Genomic DNA, 20,165 nt, shown 5'->3' on the forward strand with positions numbered 1-20,165 from the left:
CATTGTGACAGCAATGATACACACATATCCGGTACAGTACCATGAGGTACATATAACAATGATATACAAATACCACATACAGAGCCATGAGATATATTTAGTGTTGACATACAAATATGAAATTCCAAGAATGACCCTATCACATAGTGTTAAAGACATCATAAGATAATGGCTTCAAAGGCAACACTAACAACAATAAAAATAAATCCAATTGTAAAAATTGGGTCGAATATATTTAAACAACGCCTCGAAGACTATAGCAGATACATTAACATACCACACGATAATGTTTGTAATCAGTGCATCACAGATTAGTAGGAAGTGTCAAGGCTGATAACGAGGCCCTACCTTCTGACGTCCCCATAGTGTGGTCTGCCTTGGGTCCGGTAGAGTCTGACGGCGTGCTGCGGTTGTGGAGGGTCCAGTTCTGCTCGTCAGTGTAGTCCTGCTTCCAGCCACACAGGTTCCCCTGGTCAAAGTTGCAGTAGTGAAGGTAACCTCCTTTGTACGAGGCTGAAAACGATGGCACATTGTCCAGGTAACGACGTTACGTCATGTGTGAGTGAGTCAGGCTTAAAGCCGCCATTAACAGGTGTCAGCCATTAAACAGGGCAGCACACCAATGAGTTACATACTGTACTCTAGTGTTCGGATTCGAACCTGATTAGTCTGAGTGAGGAGCCAAGGCTGCAACAACTAGACTATCCCACTACCCTGACTAGTCACTGTAAGTGGAGAGGTAATGTTAACATATGTAGGTAACTAGAGGACCAAACGTACCTGATATTTTACATTGTTGGGTAACAATGATTGAAAAAAGCATTCGAACTCGGTTTGTCACCTGCTGTCCAATTAACAAATGGTAAATGATCTGAAGGTGTTCAAAATGAATTCAGAGTGACATACGGTGTTATGGCATAAAGGGAGACTGGCCAGAAACTCCAGTAGTTGGAGGTTCTCTAACACCAGGATGCCACACACAGCTTCTACTCACGCAGACAGACTGGGAAGTTGCCAGTCCAGTCCCCGAGGTCCATGCAGAACCGTGCGTTACTTCCCACCAGAGAATAGCCAGTTTGACACTTGTACTTCACCGTCTTCGACACCTTGAAGTCGTCGCCAACTCGGACGCCATTCTTGGGGATGCCCGCGTCGGGGCAGTGAGTTATATCTGGGGAGTGGACACCAGTAGTTGAAGATATCTCACATCATAAAAAAATGAATTTATGAAGTATTTATTTCGAAGAAATTTAATATTGGAAACAGAGTACAACGTGACATTCCGGCGCCCTATAATAATCTCTCTTCAGCTGCTTTGTTCACATTTGATATGATACTATTGTGTTCGTTTATGTGCATATACTATCGAATACGTCAACAGTAAACAATCGACCCCTGAAAATCCGGGTTAGAATAGGTCTTCAGCAACCCATGCCTGTGGTGAGAGGCGACTAACGGGATCGGGTGGTGAGGCTCGACTGACTTGGTTGACACATGTCATCGGTTCCCAATTGCGTAGATCAATGCTCATGCTGTAAAACGTGCAATTGAGCGTAAAACGAAAAACAAAGTTGACAACTATATGAATTTATTTCTATTCACTATTTAGTCATCTTTCTATTTACTTTACCCAAGGTCGTTAGTTTACATTACACTTTGGCGGTGATCACAATAGCGCATTACTTCTTGTTTCTGACCCAAGAGCCTCTTCTGTCTGAAGTACCATCGACCACACATTTCTATCACCAAAGTTCACAGTCCTTTCCGCTGTGATGTTGGGAATACACTTGTATACTCACTACATCTGTACAGCCTGTTGATCTTGACAATATCGATGTCAGACAGGTGCTCTCGCTGACCCATGACCACACCTCTAGGTAGCGGGAATTTGGAGAGAATGGTCGGCTTGGACCTATCCAAAGCGAAGGTGTTGTTGCGGTAGTGCATGATGGAGCCGTAGTCGTAGGGGGCTCCGAGGGTGTCGATGTCGTCGGAGGAGTAAGACTTGAAGTTGTCCTCGTGTTCTGGAAATCGTTATGAATCTTATACACTTCATGCGTTATAAATATATGTATCGTGTAAACAGTGGTAATTGACTTCAGATATTGCGGCAATTAATATAATCGAACTCGGATCTAACCTTGTACAAGCCAACACAAGAAGACCCACTACGTTATCAGGAATCGTGTCCTCCAATAATTAGCTTATCATGCATGAAGCTTAGGGGAAAAGGGGTGGTTAAACGTCACCTTTAATGTTTAACATAGAGGCACATAACAAGGTGCAGTAAAGGAAACGAGAGTAACATTTAGGGTACAGTTTAAGGATAACAATATGTAACGTGAGAAAAGCAAGAGTTATGGATGTCAACGTCTTTATTGTGAATAACTTCTTTCTTGTGTGTTATTCACAATAAAGAAGTTGACATCCATAATCTCGTTTTTCTTATGTATTCCACTTCTAAATGTCCTTCAAAGATTTAATATGTAACGTAATATTGTCAAGGGTGTGGCTTCCTTACATTATTTGCTTTCCCACATGATGGTGATATAGTGATCTCTATCAGGTCCTCTATGCTCACCTTTAGCTATGGTATCCCACATGATGGTGATATAGTGATCTCTATCAGGTCGACTATGTTCACCTTTAGCTATGTTATCCCACATGATGGTGATATAGTGATCTCTATCAGGTCGACTATGCTCACCTTTAGCTATGTTATCCCACATGATGGTGATATAGTGATCTCACTCTATTCACCTTTAGCTATGTCGACATGATGGTGATATAGAGATCTCTATCAGGTCCTACCTTTAACTATGTTATCCCACATGATGGTGTCATCTATGCTCACCTTTAGCTATGTTATCCCACATGATGGTGATTGGTCTCTATCAGGTCCTCCCACATTCTCTATGCTCACCTTTAGCTATGGTATCCCACATGATGGTGATATAGTGATCTCTATCAGGTCCTCTATGCTCACCTTTAGCTATGTTATCCCACATGATGGTGATATAGTGATCTCTATCAGGTCGACTATGCTCACCTTTAGCTATGGTATCCCACATGATGGTGATATAGTGATCTCTGCCAGGTCGACTATGCTCACCTTTAGCTATGTTATCCCACATGATGGTGATATAGTGGTCTCTATCAGGTCGACTTTGCTCACCTTTAGCTATGTTATCCCACATGATGGTGATATAGTGGTCTCTATCAGGTCGGCTATGCTCGTGCCAGAACCCAAGAGCGTGCATCAGCTCGTGCATGATGGTGCCCTTGTTGTCACAGTTGGAGTCGATAGACACCTTCTGCTTCCCGCCCTTCCGACCCACTGAACTGGAGCAGCTGTATGTAGGAAACAGATCAAATAATCAGACATGATAGTAGAAATTGGGTGAAACAAAACTGCTCAAACCTCCCCATACCCTGAATTGTAGTGCTTCTGCTAGATATGACTATTGCATGACTGAACAGATGCTCCTAAGCTCATGAATAATGTGTTAGAATAGGCTTCGGGCATTTGTTTCCTTTCGTTTGTTTTCAACTATTAAGTTACTATATTTTCGATAAAGTTACCACGCCATCATCTGTACTAAAATAAAAATCTGTACATGGAAATGACAACAAGTACACTGGTATTCATTGTATTCATTGTTATGTCATTCATAATACAGGAATTCCATAATTTATGATGCCACGAGTATATATCTCTGTGCTTTAAAACACTGTACACATAAAAACGAATTGATGTTATAAAACATTATGTAACAGCGATCCACTTATAATACCAATTTATCAAAAAGTCAAGCAAATCACAAAAACCTAATGCCATTCATAAAATAAGATTTACGTAATGAATATGAATTTAAGGCACCCGGGACTTCTCGACACTGTCGATTTTGGGGGACATTTGGCTGACAAAAGATTCAGTATAACGTAGAGCGATGTAGAAACAAAGATTTTACCCCCCATCGGGCAGAATTCGAATGTAATCAGGCTCGATAGTCCGGGGTCGGAACCGGACACACGTTTTTTGCTCGAATTCCTCCATGGCCATTCGCATTTCACGGCGTTGTTGATCATCTGAAATGACAATGATTATGATGGTAGTTTACGTGATCCCACTGTTTCCGTGAACGTCCTGGTCAGTGTTGGTCTTCACCAACCCATGCTTGTCGTAAAAGGCAACTAACGGAATCGGGTGGTGAGGCTCGTTGACTTAATGGATGTAGGACTTCACATACCAATTGCATAGATCGATGCTTATGATGTCAGTCACAGGATTGTCTGATCCAGACTCGATTACTTCCAGACCGCCGCCATATAGCTGGAACATTGCTGTGTTGGACATTAAATAACAAAAACTACCAACATGGCACTGGTAACTGGAAGATTGTTTGGTCAAAAAACTGATAATGTAAGGTATACATCCCTATGATTTAACATCGAGACAACCAGACCCTACGCGTTTACCTCATGTTTGTATTTTCGTATTATATAAAAGCGACAGAGATTAAAGCAAGGAAGTAGAAATATGTAACACCCACAACCGAAGTGCGGGCCAGAGTGTAATTGAAGACTGGATAACCTGAAAAGAGCACTACGATGCACCTCCTGATATTTAAAGCTGAGGGTGTGAAGGCGTGAAACAGCCTAGATTTCTGCATCTCCTTCTTGGTACACATGCACTTACCATAGGAACTCTGTATTTCATAAGGAACTGTTCTGTTGAGCCATGTTCCGTACAAATCTCTCACAGCATTGCGTCTCTGTCAATGGATAACGGTATACATGTTAAAGGTGGCGTTTTATCATAACTCGCGCAGAATGTTTGTGACAATGGGGAGACAATTGGCCGCGTTTCGATTGGTTGATATATCAGAATATATATCGGTAGAAGCCATATAAAAGCGTATAGCGTTTTAAGGATCATGTGATCAAACTTACATTTCACTTAGTTTTAAAAAAATATTTAAATAGAAGTAATAATAAATTTACGATTTATTTAGCCATGATTTCAAACTTCATTCATTAAAATGCTTTTCTATTTCTAAATGGATGCGGGTTGGTTAATTCTGCGCATGCTTGGGTTGTTTTCTGATAATCATTCTGTTAAGTGTTAATTTACATTAACGTGCTGATTCGACAAAGAATAAGAAATTAATCTTGTTTTTCCGTGATTTACAAAGAATGTTGAAAGAGGTACATTGAAAGTAGGACATGCCACTTAAGATATTTTGTTTTATATCTTCCGCACATAAGTGGAACTATTGCACAGTTAAACGTAATTAACTTTCCTTAAGAAATCACCACTGTCATTAACCACAGACATATGTCTGAAACGTACTCAAGAACCTCCAATAGAATGTTCGTAGGCAGAGTGTGATACACAGCGAACTCTGGCTATACCGACATCTTAATAGTCAGACTGTCTGTAGAAACCGACATATACAATGGTAATAAGGTTGTTAACGCGGTTCAAGGTCGGTCTGACATTTCGGGTAAAAAACGCCTTTCCTCAGTAAACCATGCTCCATTCATGAGAGACGTTTCCAGGAATATCATATATCGCGATTCCATCTGCTACTGCAAACATCACTCACATAGCGTTGCTTTCAGCGCTGCTCGGCGATGTTCCACTACTACCAGAGTAATAAATTCCACCTGAGTAGAAATGGATTGACTTAATGGGCTCTTGATTGGAAGGGGATGTATATCTGGACCAAAACCAATTTCAAGTGCATCGTGTTGAAACAGAAAATTCGAAACATGCACATGTGCACGACACAGAAACAGAACGCACAAAACATTCCAGATCAAGGTTACGGACGTAAAACACAAAGGGAAATGCTAGGAACACGGACGTTCTGTGTGGCATGTAGATTCCATGCAAGATTGAAACAGGAGGTGTACACGGGAATGCTAACACAAGAATGGGAGCAACACAGACTACCTTTACTATTTCCAGACCAGTTGTAATCAACACATGGATGATCAGTTTACACATATATAATATGTGTTCCGAATACTCAATTAAAAACGTTCTATTCTGATTGATGAAATAATGACGAGTTAAACCACACAGAAAAAGGAAACCCGATTTTGCCGATGACTGTTCGACCATATCTGTTGAACGCTACTAATTTGAAACAATAGGGTTCTCTTTACTTCGTTTGGGTAGTATATTTTCAGAAGGTAATAAATCTAGACATGCCTTAAGGTTAATTTTGTTTACTGTAGATGACCATTTGAAAGTAAACATGCTGGGTCAACAGAAAACAAAAAAAGACATGTTTACTACAAATAAAACAAGCTGATTTGATGCTGAATGTCACGTGACGTGCAGGACAAGAGAGACACTACAGGCCAGTCTTACAGAATAGCACCTTAGGTTGTCTTCTTTTCCGTACCATCCCAAACATGTCATTCACCTTCCGAGATCCAACAAACACGTGAACATCAGTTTAGCAACAAGTGACAGATAGGGTTGGTGACGAGTTTGAGGCGAATAGTCGTTATTAATCATACTAGAAGCTTTTTCAATCGATACCAATCATACTAGAAGCGTTTTCAATCGATACTAATCATACTAGAAGCTTTTTGTGAATATTAAAAAGTCGTATCAAAACAATTAAAAAATTACGTAAACAATAAATCGTCGTATATTTTTTCATGCGTCGAAGTGTATATGTATTGGACTTCATGATGTTACAGATATCTGTTTTATGTATACATTAACGTATAATGTAGGTTTGAAATGACACGACGGTTTGTATGTGAACATTTACTATTGGGACTTACCAAGTCAACCACAATGTCTCCCTCGGACAGAAACACAGAATCAATATCTGAAAATATATCATTGAAAACATTAAGCCAATGGTAGATATGTTCACAAGAGTACAGATGAATGCATGTTACTGTGTTCATACCAATGAACGCTTCATGCTCACTGAGGGCATGTTACTGTGTGCATACCAATGAACGCTTCATGCTCACTGCTAGGCATGTTACTGTGTGCATACCAATAAACGCTTCATGCTCACTGAGAGCCATGTTACTGTGTGCATACCAATGAACTCTTCATGCTCACTGAGAGCCATGTTACTGTGTGCATACCAATGAACTCTTCATGCTCACTGCTAGGCATGTTACTGTGTGCATACCAATGAACTCTTCATGCTCACTGAGAGCCATGTTACTGTGTGCATACCAATGAACTCTTCATGCTCACTGAGAGCCATGTTACTGTGTGCATACCAATGAACTCTTCATGCTCACTGAGAGCCATGTTACTGTGTGCATACCAATGAACTCTTCATGCTCACTGAGAGCCATGTTACTGTGTGCATACCAATGAACTCTTCATGCTCACTGCTAGCCATGTTACTGTGTGCATACCAATGAACTCTTCATGCTCACTGCTGGCATGTTACTGGCATGAACTACTTCATGCTCAATGTGTGCATGTCACTGTGTGCATACCAATGAACTCTTCATGCCAATGAAGGAATGTTACTGTGTGCATATCAATGCTAACCCATGTTAATGTGTGCATACCAATGAACGCTCCATGCTTACTGAGAGGCACTCTTACATGTTTCACGAAATGACACAAAATGTTGTACAACAAATCATATTGATAACAATCCTAACAGTATGAAACAATACAAAGCATAATCCTTGGTATATTCTTATAAGACAATAATAATAGATGCTTGATGAGCATTTAGATGTTGGAAGGTAACATCACAATGTATGGTATGGATTTACAACTTCTGTACTGTAGGTGAATGAATGGGCAGGAAGTAGCCCAGAAACGTCGTGTTGTACATAATAAAGAAGTTGTAAATCCTTACCATACGTTGTGATGTAACAATAATAATAGAACAGTAAACCCTCACGTGTTAGGAGAACATATTATAGTCCCGTATTATACGACTGTTCAATATAGACAGACACTGTTTGCTGGTAGAAAATGGTAGTATATATTCCGTGGTGACAACATGGGATGTTTCATATTTTTTTGTCCTGTTAACTTTATTATTTGTCTTGGGATTATTGCGATATTGATTCAGTACAGTTCCTTTAATCTGCTTTACATCCGGGGATTTTAGGTCAGATTAGACTCGATTAATTACAGGTTGACGTCATACATGTTCGGAGTTAAACAACAAACAGCAAAGCTACGCCTACCAATTTACAGATTTATTTACAGTGACACTCTTTACTCGAATACTCTGATATCGATAACCCGAATATACGTCGATATTGTTAATAACGTTGATAACCTAAATTCGAATATCATGATATTGTTAACTCTAATACGCCGATATCAATAATTTGATTACGTTGATATCAAAACTCGAAAACGTTGATATCGTTAACTCGAATACGATAATATATCGTTTGAAACTATGTAACTCTGTAGTTCCGACAAAATTTTGAGAATATATTAGTGTAACACAGAAATTTCTCTTGTCCCATGTCCGTTATCTGTAAAGTAAGTCCTACTATTACTTACCTGCATTCTCTTCTGGGTATATTTCCCTCCCATTCTGAAAACAACAGGGAACAAAGTTGTTAAATAGATATCTATTAAGTATTTACATTGAAGACATAAAATGCAAATGAAATCATATCTCCACATCCATGTAATCTTATGTACGTATCTATGGCAACGTTCACCCTTAGGTCAGTTCAATCATTCATGGTCAAGGGTTTATTGTTGCATGATGAACCAGTTAGCAAACATCACGAATCAATCTACATTTGTTGGAACATCCCTTCAATCTTGTCTACATGAGTGTCTACACTATACAAAATCAATTATGCTCGGACCCTTTTCACAAAGCTCTCGTAAGCCTAAGGGGCGGTGGGGTAGTCTAGTGGTTAAAGCGTTGGCTCGTCACGCCGAAGACCCGGGTTCGAATCCCCACATGGGTACAATGTGTGAAGCCCATTTCTGGTGTCCCCCGCCGTGATATTGCTGGAATATTGCTAAAAGCGGCGTAAAACCAAACTCACTCACTCACTCACTCGTCAGCCTAACATTTCATTTCGAGAACAGTTACGAGATCTTAGCCTTACGAGAGCTTTGTGAAACGGGGCCCTTGATTTTAAGGTTTTACGAGAACTAAATTCATGTAACTTATAAGCCATTGTCGTGTGTCTAAATGGTGGAAATCAGCATTAATACTTTCACACACTTACAAAAATACAATCAGAGTCTAACTCACGACACTGATACAGTCGAACAGCTCATTAACATGACTATCTGAACATCCAACCAGGTATATCAATCGTTATACCTTCAAACGTGCCAACAATTCATTCGCTAGTCCATGTGCCTGGTTCACGTAACACACATCAGACTGTGACACATTATAAGTACATTTAGTTATTAATGTTGCTGATTGATACGAACTCTCGTGCACGTTTACAATAACAAACAAAATATTTAAATAATACGTATTTATATAAATACTTGTACTCCATTTTTGCAAGTATACGGTGGATTGTGCATGTTTTCCTTGGCGAATACAGCTTAAGTTATGTCAATATTAGTTGGAATTGCACTCCCAGTATTTCCAACGCCCCAAACAAACATACACCCCTGAAATTGACTCTGGCACGTATCCATTTAAAACAAATCACGATTTTAAATCAAGAATGCCTGACTATCTATTTCATAGAGGGCATTGCGACATAACTTGGAAGTTGCACTTAGTCAAGTCTTTGTGTGCTCATCTCCCAAAAACTTTCATTGACAAACTGCAAAATAACCCGAATCCAACGTGCAGACGGTTAATAAATACACCGATGCTTTGTTTGGTTATTATCTGGGGTTGAATGTCAAATACACGTAATCTGGGGGCTTATCAGCCGTGACCATTTGAAAAGGATGATACCTTTTATTCCGTCTCTGAGACATATTGTTTGGTGAAGCTTGTCCTACTTTCAACAACCTCTGCCTGATATAATGCTATAATCTGTAAAGAACAGAATGTTTGAACATGCTGTCTGTTTAAGAATATTTCATTTTTTAAATATTTTGGTTATGCTTAAAGGCGAAAGTAACTGTGATCAAACATACTGGACAAAAATAGTTAGGGATATATGTAAATCTTGAAATTATGAATAGTGATCTATTTATTCATTGACACACTGATAAAATATCAATCATAAAAATACCAATAACCCTAACTTATTTTGTCCAGTATATATACATATAGATGACCTGATAGCAAATGATAAAAACATGTCGTACATTGCTTTACATAAGGGATTGATATCGTTTTAATGCGTAATGAATCCGAGCTTGAAAAAATACACACCTCTAAACAACTGTGACAGCTAAATTGAACACCAATGCACTTTAAAGGGGACGCAACAAACGGTTACGGTTTTGCCTTTGAGTACACATCTATAAGAAGGTGGTAATTATTGTCAGTTACTGTTAGTGACAGGTTCGGATGACTTGTTAGTAATGAAGCAGCTTTCTGTTCAACGTTCATTTGACGGATATAAGTGTGGACGAGTGAGTTTGACTTCATGATGCTTGGCTATTATATCTGTTACATCAGCACGCCAGCTTGATGTGGAGGAAGAGCGAGCTGACGCGGGTCCAGACGTTTTCTGCTGTGGTGAAAGATGAGGACGATGCTGATAAAGTACGGAATACAATCAGGGTGCCGTCTCTTAGGGCTAAGGTGATCGTTTTCCGAGAGTCGTACATCAGCACGCCAGGTGGAGGAAGAGCGTGGTGACGCGGGTCTTAGACGTTTTCCGCTGTGGTGAAAGATGAGGACGATGCTGATAAAGTACGGAATACAATCAGGGTGCCGTTGTACAAAGCGATCTTAGGGCTAAGGTGATCGTAACTTCCATACCTTAACATAGACTTACGAGAGTCGTACATCAGCACGCCAGCTTGATGTGGAGGAAGAGCGTGGTGACGCGGGTCTTAGACGTTTTCCGCTGTGGTGAAAGATGAGGACGATGCTGATAAAGTACGGAATACAATCAGGGTGCCGTTGTACAAAGCAATCTTAGGGCTAAGGTGATCGTAACTTCCATACCTTAACATAGACTTACGACTGTCGTTGCCCTAAAGTTGTTTTGTACAACGACGGCCTGGACCAACCAGGGGCCCGTTTCACAAAGCGGTCGCAGCGCTACGACTCTCGTAAGTCTATGTTAAAGTATGGGAGTATAGTGCTACAATCACTTTGTGAAACGGGGCCCTGATCAGAGGGTCATAACTACCTCTGGGAAGCGAACAGGGACGCCTTAGCCTACTAAGTCAATCGTGACCCCAGACGTGAGGAGACGGGAATTACCTGTTTAGCTGTTTGTCTTATATTGTCCTTTATTACAAGTCATTAACTCGTACTCATGAACTAGAGTCTAGTGGATACAGCGTCTCCTCGGAGAATGTAGGCTCGGTGGTCGAATCCAAATGAAAGAAACTACCTGTTGTTTTCATGTCCTGCCCTCGGCTTTAAGATGATAAAATAAGAACTGGTGGGTTGAAGTAAGAAGACTGTATGAGAGAGGTATCCATGTGGCAATGTTATCTCAGTGGGCTAGGACTAACAATGACTATAGCAAGCAAGCACACCACCTATATGTCATTTACATATATATCAGATTTCATATAAATACAATACTCCCCCCATTAAACAGGCTTCAGAATTTATCAGTGACAGAGATTCTCACATACAGTTTCCTGTGATGTAAGAATGGTAGAGTGAGTGAGTTTTGTTTTACGCCGCTCGTAGCAATATTCCAGCAATATCACGGTGGAACACCAGAAACGGGCTTCATACATTGTGCCTATATGGGGAATCGAACTGGGTCTTCAGCGTGACGAGCAGGCGCCTTAACCACTAGGTTACCTCACTGCAATGTTCCAACTGGGCGTTAAATGTCCAACTTAGGTATGAATCATGAGGAGCCAAGACACCATGTATTATTTTGTTTGATGACGTGGCTGTTGTTTGGTGCTTTCATTAACACGGTAACTGTTAATCCCATGAAACATGGTAGCAAAGTGAGGATATACTTCTAGTGTCTTATACCCCTTGACAACTTTAGGGGCGGTGGGGTAGCCTAGTGGCTAAGGCGTTGGCTCGTCACGCCGAAGACCCGGGTTCGAATCTCCACATGGGTACAATGTGTGAAGCCCATTTCTGGTGTCCCCCGCCGTAATGTTGCTGGAATATTGCTAAAAGCGGCGTAAAACCAAACTCAGTCAGTCAGGCAGTCAGTTGACAACTTTAACCATTCTAATTTATATTTATCAATGTATCCGGAGGGTCCGTGGGTCTATCAGCTTACAGTCTGTGTATCTCATTACTTGGAGTCCTACGTGTTCCTCTTAACTTTCCCATTTCGTGATTAGCTATGCAGCAAACCAGTTCTTCGGAAATGTGTTATTTTGAGAACTTTTAAATGAATATTCCCCATCACACCATAATGACATAACCATGTTGCAAATATGTTTGATTTAAAAGTTCCTCAGTTATACAAGTCTGCGGCATGTATAGGATCTATCCATTATGTTGCATGGAATGTCAGGGTTCAGTACGCTGGCGTATCAGATGACATTTAAACATGGTACTGGCTCCCTTCCTGGTGCTTGGCATGTATGGGATAAAACCAAGATTGGTCGGCTCGGAGTCAGGTTAGTATGCCCAGGTGGAATACCTATATTAAACTCGGGCACACTGACACAGTGGGATTCTAGTCCTTACTGGTACACCGGGAAAACACAAACACACACAAACACAAACACACACACACACACACACGTGCATATATATATAGGAATAAATATATATATATATATACCTTAACATACGATATGAAAGTAAAATGCTCCATTACATCTGAGTAAGATGTTTCCGTTAGGGCTTACATACTATATACATGGCGTTGAGGTGAAGGGTTAACGACCACCTAGGAAAATATACAATTAGTTTCTGGCCTGTAAACCTGGTGTGCATTCCTGGATCTGAATAATAACGCTGCTGAGCGATTACTTGACAATGTAATGTAAAACCACAGACAAAATTACTTATTCCCATCACGCCTACCGCAAATCATATTTGGTCACCGCATTGTGTTTGCTATTTCTAATTAAAGTGGTATAAAATTTCAATTTGAACATGGTCATCACAGTGAATGCTTTATTTTTAAACAGTTCGTTCTAATTAATACAATTGTGTAGATGCTGAGGCATCACGAATATGGCATTATTGACATTTTATTAACATTGAACCCCACACATTATCACTTGATACAGACAGATTATACGTCGGTTACATGCAATCAAATCAGTATTGTGAGGACGATTCAGCCATAGTCTATTCATCACTTGTATTGATTCTGTCAAAAGAAAGTATACTCCCTTAGACTGACAATACCCAATGTTAGTCGATGGTGATGTGTCTACAGGGATATCCAAGTTGTATTATGTACCTCAAGTGACTGTTTTCAGCCTAGTAATACTTTGATAACGTTAGCGTCAAATCAAATGTTGAAGTATTTTTTTTCTCGTTCCCTGGAGTTTAATTGATTATTGGGGGGCGGGGCAGCCTAATGGTTAAAGCGTCCGCTCGTCATGGTGAAGACCCGGGTTCGATTCCCCACATGGGTACAATGAGAAGTCCATTTCTGGTGTCACCGCCGTAAAACTAAACTCTCTCACTCACTCACAATCGCCAGCGTTTAACAACAAACCAAGCTGCATACTATCGGAATTAGATATTTGATATTTGCCGCCTCATTTGTATCTGTAATATGAGTAAGTATGTAACATATTTTTATTGTTAACAATAAAAAAAAATAATTAAAATAATTAATAAAACGTATGTAACATGTACTAACTGTTTTCATAGCTGCTATACAATGTCTTCATATATATATAAACAACATTCACTCACCCTCTGAGCTCCTTTGTTGCAAAGTTCTACAGACAAAGAGGGGCGGTGGGGTAGCCTAATGGTTAGAGCGTTCGCTCGTCACGCCGATGACCCGGGTTCGATTCGCCAACATGGGTATAATGTGTGAAGCCCTTTCTGGTGTTCCCCGCCGTGATATTGCTAGAATATTGCTAAAAGCGGCGTAGAACCATATTCACTCACTCATACATAGGTGTATAAACTGGGATCCATACACAGCTTCGTTTGTTATTACCACCGTGCAGTTTGTTCAATGAACGTCCTGTTGAACGTAATATCTGATTATGTACTTCCAGTAGATGAACGATTTCTAATTCAATATGAATTAATATTTACCCCTACGTGCAGTTCACAATTGTAAAACTGTAAGTCGCTGATCTATGCGTATCTACGATAAAACCAACAGGTGCACTATAACATCATTTAACCGGTATCTGTGTATTATGTTATGTTAAGTCTATATGCTTATCTACATTGACCAACTAACGATGTCTATACACTATAACATCATTTAACCGGTATCTGTGTATTATGTTAAGTCTATATGCTTATCTACTTTAAACCAACTAACGATGTCTATACACTATAACATCATTTAACCGGTGTCTGTGTATATGTTATGTTAAGTCTATATGCTTATCTACATTAAACCAACTAACGATGTCTATACACTATAACATCATTTAACCGGTGTCTGTGTATATGTTATGTTAAGTCTATATGCTTATCTACATTAAACCAACTAACGATGTCTATACACTATAACATCATTTAACCGGTGTCTTATTCACTATAACGTCACTTCGTAAGTGCTCACTGACTTGGTTAACACATTTCATGGTATCCCAACTGCGTAGATCGATGTTCATGACGTTAATCACTGGATTGTCTGGTCCAGACTTTATTATTTACAGACCGCCTTCATATAGCTGGAATATTGCTGAGTGTAGCGTTAAACAACAACCAACCAACCAGCCAATGTTAATAAGGTCTCGTGTCTGTGTGTAGTGTGTTGTTCGTTTAACGCCACTCAAGGCGCCACAAAAGGCGCCACATTAGGTGCCATATAAGGATATGAGGAATGTCATTATGAGAATGTATTTGTCCTGTGAACCCGCCAGGAACTACAGCTACATAGTTACACAGTGTAAACGATATAGTCACTATTTCGATTTGATGTATTAACGAATTGGGATAGAGACTGTTAAATATTAGGCTAAGCCAAGATGATTGTGTGTTGTTCAGCAATATCCCAGCTACACGATCGGGTTTGACTAACGCTTACATAATTTTGATAGAAACATGTAACGGTTTATAAATTGAAAAGGAATCCCAGTGAGATTGGAGATCCCTGAAGAAAACGTCGACTTGCTTCACAAAAGGCTTTGTCAGGTTAGATATGTAAAGAATCTAATCTGGACCAGAAAATCCAGTGATCGATATCATAAACAACGTAAATAGGGAATGATGTCATCCCAGTAACGAGCACCGACTCGTCCCTCTTCAAACCACAGGTTATTGAGAACATTTCCGATAAGGGAATTTATCGACGTCTACAATCTCTTATTTCCACAGTGTTGAGATAATATCTCTGTCAATACACTCCAACACCCTTCCCTGAAAAACCTTCATTTTGTATGAAATATTGGAACAGCTAGCAATACATGATCGCACGTCTAAAGAGTAGGCTAGATTGAACGTCGCCCTTTGTAGGTACAGTCGTGTTACATGAAGACAGGAAAAACAACGAACATAATTGTGAAGAAATAGAAACAAATAGACGATAGAAGGCGCAAATAGCTGCATGGCTAACTAAAAAACCCGTCTGATGCATCTGATCAACATACGAATAATCAGTTTTTGATACATTCTTTTGTATGTTAGAAGGCGCAAATCGAAACATGGCTAACTAAAAAAATCCTCTTGACACATCTGATCTGATACATTCTTTGTACGCTACAATTATATTGATTTGAGATGTGCATTTCAGTATGACTGATACACATTAATTCTACGTCTTTGCTAGTGCATGCGTGTGTGCGCGTCTCTATGGGCTCCTGTGTCTTGAGACATCTCTGTACGTGTGAGCATTGCCTGCGTGTGTGCGCGTCTCTATTGGCTCCTGTGTCGTGAGACATCTCTATACGTGTGAGCATTACCTGCGTGTGTGCGCGTCTCTATGGGCTCCTGTGTCTTGAGACATCTCTATACGTGTGAGCATTGCCCGCGTGTGTGCGCGTCTCTATTGGCTCCTGTGTCGTGAGACATCTCTATACGTGTGAGCATTACCTGCGTGTGTGCGCGTCTCCATGGGCTCCTGTGTCTTGAGACATCTCTATACGTGTGAGCATTGCCCGCGTGTGTGTGCGTCTCTATTGGCTCCTGTGTCGTGAGACATCTCTATACGTGTGAGCATTACCTGCGTGTGTGCGCGTCTCTATGGGTTCCTGTGTCGTGAGACATCTCTATACGTGTGAGCATTGCCTGCGTGTGTGCGCGTCTCCATGGGTTCCTGTGTCTTGAGACATCTCTATACGTGTGAGCATTTCCTGCGGATAGGCCTGTCTCTGAACGTACCTGTTGCTGAGTGCGGCGTAAAACTAAACTCACTCACTGGTGCATGCCTGTCCTTATGCGTGGGTATGCATGTGTGTTTATTCATGCGTGTGCATTTGCAATTCAGCGATGCCATCTAGCAATCTTCCAAAGACCTGTTGCGGTTTCAACTTTGACAATTTCATGGATGTTCTAAAATGCGTTTTTTAGTATTTGTTTTGACATTATTTATTCAGGAGAAATTAGTCTTTCAAAGCATGCAGTTTAACCGAGATTTAACTACGTTTTACGATTTAACTATCAGTGAAAGACATGTGCTACATGCAGCTAACAATGCGGGGTATTCGTATCTCTCATTGCCCCAGCTTCTCATTCCACGGCCCCACCATGCAGGTATTCCTGCGATGACTTTAAAGGTCGTGATTAGGCTTTCGCAAACACGGTGGACAAAATAGTTCGTTTAGTTCGCACAGTTGAGAAAATTACCCATGTTTACATTGGGAGCTCCGGCAGCCATTCCACATGACAGCCTTGAATTTTAAAACGAATCATAGGTGTGGACATTGGTTGGTGAGACACATCTTACATAACGCGACACGTGAGCTTCACGGTATCCCCGGGAGTTAGTTTGTGTGCTTGCTGCTTAATAAAATGTGCTAAATTGAGCTGAAACTAACACCATTTAATACACTGAAAACACTATTATTTTGTTTTAATTACAGATGGAATTAAGTTAAAACTATTGACAACCGACAAACACCACAGGCAATGCTGTAATGAAAGAAGCCTTTTTTCCCTCACACACTACAGTGTATTGAAGCATACATTTGCATCAGTGCCAGGAAAAAAGAAAGCGTACACCCATGTTTGACGGTGCCTAGAACAGCAACAAGCAAGACATGTTGAAGCTTGTGATACGGGTATCATAGATGTGCTATAGACCTAGACTAACAACTAGTCTCTGAAATGATAATATTTTACAGAAAAAAAGCTCATAGTGAAAACAAATAAAATATAATGAAAAGGAGCCCTGAGACTTTCTTCATTTTCAGAGTAGACTTGCCACATTTTCTAGACTTGAGGGGCGGTGGGGTAGCTTAGTGGTTAAAGCGTTGGCTCGTCACGCCGAAGACCCGGGTTCGAATCCCCACATGGGTACAATGTGTGAAGCCCATTTCTGGTGTCCCCCCGCCGTGATGTTGTTGGGATATTGCTAAAAGCGGCGTAAAACCAAACTCAGTCAGTCAGTCAGTTCTAGACTTAATGGGTTTTCTTGGATATATTTGCTTCAGGGTCTGTATGACAGACTAATACTGGGCATGACCTTGTTTGGGGTGTGTCGGACACTGGGTTCAGCCTAATAACGTTTTCAACATGTAAATGTTTTGTTAAAACCAATTTTCTCATGTATACTTTAATGTTTATGTCTCAGTTATGATAATTATTAACATGGTTTTAAATCACGTGGGATCAGTGAATCATAATAATATTGATCTGGTTATAGTTACATTTGAACTGGTATATCATTTTTAAATACATTGCATTTTTCACTGAGTACAGGAACACTTCAGCTTTGCTTCACTTGAACTGCCATTTAACACATAATTTATCCAAATCAAGTGCTTATTCAGTATGTAGGCCACATGAATGTATACACTATATACATATTTACATACTTTTCGAAATCATTGTTTCATTTGTGAACTGAGGAACAGTTCTCTTTTCACATACGCGTGCCATAAGTATTTACATAAATGTCTTAATAATGATTCAAAGTAAAGGTCTTAGTAAAGGACTGCCTGGTAGAAGAAAGTACACTCTTGAAAACCGGATTTGACCAAATAACTCAACAATTATATCTCCCAAGTCAAGATTTCACTGCAACCATCACTACAGGTCAGAGGGCGGAGTGCTTTTCCCAGGTGAAAGTTTCGAGGCAGCATTTAAAGGCAGGTCAACTTCATCTTAATCAGAGACGAACGCACTGAGAAATGATGAAATGTTGCACAAGACAGAGGGGGAGTTCCACCGTAGAGACAGGAACAGACTAAAACACTCTGTTTTTAGGCGACATGATAAATTAAGGTCGACTTCTAAAGATTAAATTAACTAGATTACTCAGTAAGATACTTGCGTCAGGGATTATTATAGATGCGTGTACAACTGTGTTCCTCCCATGGGCAATGGTTGGCTGATTTCACGCCATTGTAGCTTACAGAGAATACTGCAATAGCCATGTGGGGAGAGTAATCTGCATGTGTTGAGAGTAATGGGCATGTGTTGAGAGTAATTAGCATGTGTTGAGAGTAATGAGCATGTGTTGAGAGTAATGGGCATGTGTTGAGAGTAATGGGCATTTGTTGAGAGTAATTAGCATGTGTTGAGAGTAATGAGTATGTGTTGAGAGTAATGGGCATGTGTTGAGTAATGAGCATGTGTTGAGAGTAATGGGCATGTGTTGAGAGTAATGGGCATGTGTTGAGAGTAATGAGCATGTGTTGAGAGTAATGGGCATGTGTTGAGAGTAATGAGTATGTGTTGAGAGTAATGAGCATGTGTTGAGAGTATGTGCTGTAATGAGTATGTGTTGAGAGTAATGAGTATGTGTTGAGAGTAATGGGCATGTGTTGAGAGAGTAATGGGCATGTGTTGAGAGTAATGAGCATGTGTTGAGAGTAGTAATGGGCATGTGTTGAGAGTAATGGGCATATGTGTTGATGTGTTGAGAGTAATGGGCATGTGTTGAGTAATGGGCATGTGTAATGGGCATGTGTTGAGAGAGTAATGAGCATGTGTTGAGAGTAATGGGCATGTGTTGAGAGTAATGAGCATGTGTTGATGAGTAATGCATGTGTTGAGAGCAATGGGTGTTGATGTGTATGTGTTGAGTAATGAGTATGTGTTGAGATGAGTAATGAGTATGTGCTGTTGAGAGTAATGGGCATGCATGTGTTGAGAGTAATGGGCATGTGTTGAGAGTAATGAGCATGTGTTGAAAGTAATGAGCATGTGTTGAGTAATGAGCATGTGTTGAGCATGTGTTGAGTAATGAGTATGTGTTTGAGAGTAATGGGCATGTGTTGAGAGTAATGGGCATGTGTTGAGAGTAATGAGCATGTGTTGAGAGTAATGGGCATATGTGTTGAGAGTTGAGAGTGTAATGGGCATGCATGTGTTGAGAGTAATGAGGGCATGTGTTGAGAGCAGTAATGAGTGTTGATGTGTTGAGAGTAATGAGCATGTGTTGAGAGTAATGAGCATCTGTTGAGAGTAATGGGCATGTGTTTGAGAGTAATGAGTATGTGTTGAGAAGAATGGGCCTGTGTTGAGAGTAATGAGCATGTGTTGAGAGTAATTAGCATGTGTTGAGAGAAATGGACATGTGTTGAGAGTAATTAGTATGTGTTGAGAGTAATGAGCATGTGTTGGGTGTAATAAGCATGTGTTGAGAGTAATTAGTATGTGTTGAGAGTAATTAGCATGTGTTGAGAGTAATAAGCATGTGTTTAGCGAGTAATTAGCATGTGTTGAGAGTAATTAGTATGTGTTGAGAGTAATGAGCATGTGTTGAGAGTAATGGGCATGTGTTGAGAGTAATGAGCATGTGTTGAGAGTAATGAGCATGTGTTGAGAGTA

General features: G+C 40.2%; 1 protein-coding gene across 2 annotated transcripts in view; it reads right to left on the bottom strand.

Annotated features, from left to right (window-relative positions):
* LOC124288139 (MAM and LDL-receptor class A domain-containing protein 1-like) overlaps nt 1–20,165 on the bottom strand; it is a 44,718-nt gene that overhangs the window by 15,966 nt on the left and 8,587 nt on the right. Inside the window, exons 4-12 of one of the 2 annotated variants that reach the window (XM_046724707.1) lie at nt 8,531–8,564; nt 6,808–6,854; nt 6,393–6,437; nt 4,700–4,775; nt 3,972–4,089; nt 3,176–3,351; nt 1,800–2,024; nt 995–1,171; nt 349–513 (exon numbers count right to left, since the gene is read on the bottom strand). In XM_046724707.1, coding sequence (XP_046580663.1) covers nt 349–513; nt 995–1,171; nt 1,800–2,024; nt 3,176–3,351; nt 3,972–4,089; nt 4,700–4,775; nt 6,393–6,437; nt 6,808–6,854; nt 8,531–8,564 — 1,063 coding nt within the window. The remainder of the gene's footprint in view (nt 1–348; nt 514–994; nt 1,172–1,799; nt 2,025–3,175; nt 3,352–3,971; nt 4,090–4,699; nt 4,776–6,392; nt 6,438–6,807; nt 6,855–8,530; nt 8,565–20,165) is intronic. The other variant, XM_046724708.1, reaches the window with a different exon arrangement.

The sequence above is a fragment of the Haliotis rubra genome, unplaced genomic scaffold, assembly GCF_003918875.1.
Source record: "Haliotis rubra isolate DU_JTF1 unplaced genomic scaffold, ASM391887v1 Scf412, whole genome shotgun sequence".
Classification (NCBI taxonomy): domain Eukaryota; kingdom Metazoa; phylum Mollusca; class Gastropoda; order Lepetellida; family Haliotidae; genus Haliotis; species Haliotis rubra.